Source organism: Aegilops tauschii, chromosome 3 (genome assembly GCF_002575655.3).
Source record: "Aegilops tauschii subsp. strangulata cultivar AL8/78 chromosome 3, Aet v6.0, whole genome shotgun sequence".
In the NCBI taxonomy this organism is placed as follows: Eukaryota; Viridiplantae; Streptophyta; class Magnoliopsida; order Poales; family Poaceae; genus Aegilops; species Aegilops tauschii.
Window position 1 is genome coordinate 12,662,798 of NC_053037.3, and position 6,000 is coordinate 12,668,797.

Below are 6,000 nucleotides of genomic sequence, written 5' to 3' on the forward strand. Positions count from 1 at the left end.
AATTGCCATGGTTCATAAAAAAAATTCATGGTCTAAGTACTGGAGTTGCCATCATCAAAATACTAAAATTGTCATGCTCTACAACCTGAAATTGCCACATGGCAACTTTAGTTTAAGCACTATGGCAACTATAGTGTAAACATCATGGCAACTTTTGGGCAAAAAGATTTTTCGTCGAAACATATCAACATGGGGTCTAGTTTTGAAGATCTCGTCGAGACGGATTTAATGGTGAAACGGATTTTTAATTCGATCTTTTAATTAGGACATAAAAAAAATTTAAGCCGAAAACCAAAAAGATTCCTCCTAATGTCATCTGTTTACATGTGGCAAAATGAGTGGTAAGAAGACATGTGGGCGATGTGCAAAATGCCATACGTGTGGGCGTTAGTTTTTTTCTTATTTTTTGGCTGAGAGATAACTTTCTTAAGATATAAATGATACATTATTGGTAAAAAAAATCGACGTCGAAATAAAAAGAAATTGATGGCAGAATAAAATATTGTTCTGTGTGAATTATTATAATTTCTGTAATATACTGTATAGTAATCGATTAAATTAATTCTCGCAAAAAAAAGTAATCGATAAATTAAAGATCCAAAAAGTAAAATACGAGGACACAGTGTGAATGGAAAAAGCAAGCTGCATTTTCCGAAGAGACTTGCGTTCTCATCGAGAGCGTCTCCTACTCAGAGCAGCGTTAAGTGCTTCGGTTACTGATTGGAAGTCCGTGCGTCCACTTAATTTCTTCTCCTCCGCCGGCTTGAAAAAGGGAGCACACTTTCTTGTTGGGGGCGGCGATGGCCTGCTGCTAATTAGGGCGGCGGAGGAGCCGGCGGCGGTGATTCGGCCCGATCAACATCCTCGTCGGCGGCCGCTGCAGGAACAGGTAACTGTATCGCTCATCGCTCAGTTGAAACTTGAAACCGGGAGGCTTTCTAGTTCGGTTAACTACCAGATTGGGGCATTTGAACCAGGGCCAAACCCCTTCAATTTATTTTTGAATAATCCATCATCATTTGATCCGCTGCATTAGTTCGTTCCTCTGTTCCTCTATGCTTTTTACAGCAATTGTCTGAAAGAGATCTTTTACAATTGTCTACAAAAGGGGGTTTTCTGCGCCAGAGATAAAGGGTGCCCTGCTACATCATTTGCATCCAGAATCGTGAATGATATATGAAGGAAATAGAAGTAGAAACACGTATAAAGATGAAACAAGGACGAATTTGTTATCAGAATGCATTCAGAGTCAGAGTCCTCTGCATTTGCTCTGCTGGTTCCAAAGCAAATATGTCGGCTCTCATCTGTCCCAAAATCTTAATGTGCAAACCACGAAAATCTACCGGAATTTTTCCCTCATTCCATGGTTCAACACCTAATTCAAATCTACCCCTTCCTAAGCATATCTTCAGTGCGTGTAGGTCGACAAAATTCGACGCCTAAACGTATAAGCTTTCTTTGCAGCTGATGTGAATCAGATGCTCGTGCTGATATGTATGTTTGTTGATAGATCGTGTTCTCCTTTGCATACATCTTCTGAACAATGCTAGTTTTATGTTTTATTAGGACCCTGCGATTAATGCATGAGATTGCCATATGCACTGAAGATATGCTGAGGTCTTTTCATGTTCTGTTGGTTTTATGGGTCTATCCTCTGTTTTTCTGTAGGAGTTAATTTTATTTATTCTTGAATCGTACTCCATAATGCTGGCCAACATAGTTTTGAATTCTGAAAGTCTTATGTTATTTGTACATAATTCATGTCCCATCTTTTCGATGTTGGACACTATTTCAGAAGGAGACCGCAAAATTAGTGGGTCCGAGCCACAGTCTCCACAAATGGCTATGGAGCATGCTCAACCTCGTCATCGCAAAGACGATGAGCAGTTTGCTTGGCCATGGAAGGGTGTTCTTGTTAACGTGCCTACCGAATGGAAGAACGGGCGCCGTGTCGGAGAACAAGGAAACCACTTGAGGGATCAGCTGTCGCAATTTTGCGCACGAAAGGTTATTCCTTTGTGGGACAAACGCAACGGCCATACCAGGAGTGTCATTGTGGAGTTCACAAAAGACTGGATTGGTTTCAAAAATGCAATGGACTTTGAATATCACTTTGAGGCACAAGGATGTGGCAAAAGGCACGGGAAGGGGCAGCAGTACCATGGGCCAGAGATGTTTGGCTGGATTGCAAGAGCAGATGATTACAGATCGTACACTCCTATTGGTTACTGGTTGCGTAACTACACTGATCTAAAAACCATTGCTGATCTTAAGAATGAAGAAGAGCGTAAAACTGGCAAACTTGAAGAAAGTCTAGACAAACGGGTTGAGGCAATGGACAGGGATGTGCAAGAGCTTGAACACGAGATCAATCGAACGACTCAGTTGATTGGTAAGGCCGATGAGGATTTGAAGAAGCTCCTCCAGTCTCAAACTGAAGGTCTGTGTCAATCTTTGTCTATTTTATTTGTACTCTTTAATTATCGGCACATGTGCAATTCTGTCATGACATACTTGGATCTTATGGTTTGTTAACACTTATTTCATTTATACCAGAAATTCACCAAATACAGTTACAAGAACTAGCTGCGCTAGAGAAGGAAGAGGTGTGTGACATCTTGTTTCTTGTTTATTGAGTTTCTCTCTTGAATGTGAAGTTTGTTTCCTTTTCTGGAGGATGAATGTTTGTTTCCATTATTCTTCTGCATGACAACATTATATATGTTTATCTGTAGCACAGTTGTTGTACATTTTAGTTACCATAGATTATTGTTCCGTTATCAAATAGTGTGCTGCAGCATGTTTGGCAATATAATTTTTCTTACTGCTATCTTATAATACGAAAGACATGCATTTAGCCACACATTCTAGAAAAAAGAAGCTTGTGGGGAAACCATGGTGCTAGTGACAAAAATGCAGTGTTGTTGGGTACTTACCATTTAGTGTACTGTACTGTACACATAACTGACGTCAATTTGTTTCAAACAAAGAATGCTATGATGGAGCAAGTGAGGGCCACTGAAATTTTGCTGAAGCTTGAGGAAGAGCATCAGGTTTGAGTCTCGGTATATTGTTTCTCGCAATCTCCGACAATATAATAATCTATACAAGCTTATTAGTTTATTGTGGGTAAAATGCAGAGGGAGACAAAATTCACTCTAAATAAGGATCTTGAGTTACGAAAGCTAATGCTTGACAAGCAGGCTCTCGAGATAGACCTCAAACAGCTAGAGGGTGAATTGGAAGTAATGGAGATTATGCCAGGTGAGGAAATTTCGAAGAAGAAGAGAATAAATGAACTTCGTGAGACTCTAAAAGAGAAGTATGAGAGTAAGGAAGATATGGAATCACTTCAGAAGATCCTTATTGCCAAGCAAACAGCACACACCAATGAGTTGCGACCTGCTAGGAAGAAGCTAATAGATGTGAGTTACCTCAGTTATCGAGTACTTGTCCAGTACTAGGTTATGTCATGTTGTCGATGATGACCTGTCCCTTTTGTGTAACTTCTGAAGACCATTCTCATTCTTGTTTGTCCAATGTATGGCAGGGCTTCCTGGATCTTACAAAGGGTCGAGGAAATATAGGCATCAAAAGAATAGGAAAACTTGATGAAAATGCGTTTTTAAATGCTGGCAAAAAACAGTTACCAGAAGACGATGCAGAATTTGCAGCTACCATTCTTTATTCAGAGTGGGAGGCTCAGATTGAAAATTGGGCTGCCACGGTTCATGGAAAAAACACGGTACTCACTTCCTTTTCTCAAACATAACTTTTAATCTTGAGTTTTCAATTTCTTGGTGGACTTCTAGTTGTTGCGAACATTTCATTGTTGTCAATTTCCCTGGATATTAAAAAAATCCCTAAATTTCTCGGTGTTCTGTCTAACACCTTTCAGTTCAACCATTAACAGAAATAAAGTTATTCAGTTTTAATATGTGAATACTACATCAATAAATTTGTAAGGAAGAATACTCGCAATATTTGACAGGCTTATCTTTTCAGTAGTGTAGTGATAAAACATCGATGAAGAAGTTCATTTTAAAACTCGAACTATTGTGCTTTCTTGACTTAAACCATGATCTATGGAGCCACCTACATTATATCCTAAAGTATTTAAAACCTTTCAGAATGAACCCTATTCCTGTTTTGGAAAGTGGTTTTGTATTTTGGTCCTTTAAAAGAAAATCAAATTTTCAAGATTGTAGAACTATGAGATGTTAATCCATAATACTTGATCAAAATGTGTGATTATTTATATTATGTGCACAAATGACAAGAACTCATGTTTTTTTATTGAACCCACTAGGGTGGGTTTGCACCTATTGATGTTTTTTTTTTTTGTAAATTGAGAAACATCATGAAAGTTGGTGATTCTACCAACAGAGAACCTTTAAAAAATCATTCCAAAAAATGATAATATGCCATGCATCCAACGTAAACTTGATTAGTGTAGAACTGTAGATGCACATGAATCAACCATGATCTAGGTCTTGGGGGTGACTAACACCATTTTTTAGAGTTAAGGGATGTAAAGAGAAAGGTTTGGAGTTAAGGTTGTCCGATAAGAGTCAAACAAGAATTTACGGGGCGCAAGGAGTTAGTGCCTTTTATTGATTTTTCTGATCCAGATTGTACAGTGAGATAAGATAAACATTATTACATTTTTTTTCTAGAAAGGACTAATTAATACTTCTCCATGGCCCTCGTCGGAAGTTTCCATTTGATAGCTATGATTAAAGCTGGCAGCGTTGTGCAAAGATCTCTGTCTCTGAAATCGTGACCCAATACCATTGCTCTCTAAAAACATTTTCCTTTTTAACTATAATGATAGAGTGTTTAGTTTTCAATTTGATGGTAAACCTAAACCACCTTTAGTAAAAGAATTCCAATCTGCGCGCATGCAGTCATATGAGTCAACTCTGGTGTAGGAAATTATTTCTCAGGGTGATGAGAAGGTCCAAGAACTAAATATCACTGCGTTTTTCTATTTGTCATGCAGAATACTCCCACAATATGGAAACTTCATTTTTTTTTCTAATACTATAGTGACACAAGAACTAATGAAACATGTGTATCTTAAGTTCATTATAACGTTGATAACATTTTTTGGTTCAAAAAATTGTGTCTTATCACTGCTGTAAGCATTCCATTTGGACAACTGTGTCATCTTCTCTAATGGTGCGTGAGCTTTGGTTCAGGAAATGATCTCCAAGGACAATGAGAAGCTCCGGGAACTAAAAGAAAAGCATGGCGAAGAAATCTACACTTTGGTAACAAAGGCGCTGGATGAAATCAACGAGTACAAGCCTTTTGCCGAAGACCAAGGTGGAGAAATCTATGGTGTACCTGAGTTGTGGAACTACAAGGCGGACCGGCGAGCAACCATAAAAGAAGGCATCCAGTACGCCCTGGATAAGTGGAAGACGAATAAGAGGAAGCGCTGAGGTCCGAATCTAGCTTAGTATTCTTCATATGTTTCGCTGAACTAGTATCGGTGTAATTTTGCCTGAATCATCAGATAGTTTATCGGCTGTGGAGGGGTTCTCTGTCCATTGATATTCTCTAACTCCTTGATCTTTTTTTTGTGGGATCTCTAACTCCTTGATCTTTCCGATGGTATATATTGAGCAATATTTTTATGTTCGTCAGCTCTTGAATGATGTTGCTCATAGCTAGAACCTTCTGCTACTGTGTTCCATATGTTTGTGAGATCTAGAATGGCTACATGAACGGATGAACCTGCAACTCAAAATGCAGATGTAGAGGCAGGTAAAGTTGTACATGCATCTCCATGCAAACCATCCTGCTCACAGGACTACATGGGATCTATCAGGCAAAAAAAGATCTATCTTCTAGTATTTGGCTCTCGCCTTGGGCGCCTATCTTTGTAATTTTCCTTTTTGCACCCCCTGCCAGTCTAGAGAGAAAGCAAGAAAAGCTAGATGATTGAGATTCAGAGACACATGTGTGATTCCAATCGGGAAAACAATCCAAAGA

At 38.9% G+C, this 6,000-nt stretch overlaps 1 protein-coding gene across 1 annotated transcript; it reads left to right on the plus strand.

The window, feature by feature from the left end:
- Window positions 1-1,704: 1,704 nt before the first annotated feature.
- On the plus strand, window positions 1,705-5,646 carry LOC109737192 (factor of DNA methylation 4-like). The gene is made up of 6 exons (XM_020296391.4): window positions 1,705-2,440; window positions 2,557-2,606; window positions 2,991-3,053; window positions 3,141-3,425; window positions 3,551-3,745; window positions 5,202-5,646. The coding sequence occupies exons 1-6, from the start codon at window positions 1,705-1,707 to the stop codon at window positions 5,445-5,447; spliced, it is 1,575 nt and encodes a 524-aa protein (XP_020151980.2). The 3' UTR covers window positions 5,448-5,646.
- The last annotated feature ends 354 nt before the right edge of the window (window positions 5,647-6,000 follow it).

Bases quoted from the DNA above. Each gene is read 5' to 3' on its own strand.
- LOC109737192 (XM_020296391.4), top strand. From the start codon at position 1,705: ATGCTGGCCAACATAGTTTTGAATTCTGAAAGTCTTATGTTATTTGTA. The intron at 3,054-3,140 runs GTTTGAGTCTCG...GGTAAAATGCAG, and splicing joins AGCTTGAGGAAGAGCATCAG to AGGGAGACAAAATTCACTCT. The intron at 3,746-5,201 runs GTACTCACTTCC...GCTTTGGTTCAG, and splicing joins CGGTTCATGGAAAAAACACG to GAAATGATCTCCAAGGACAA.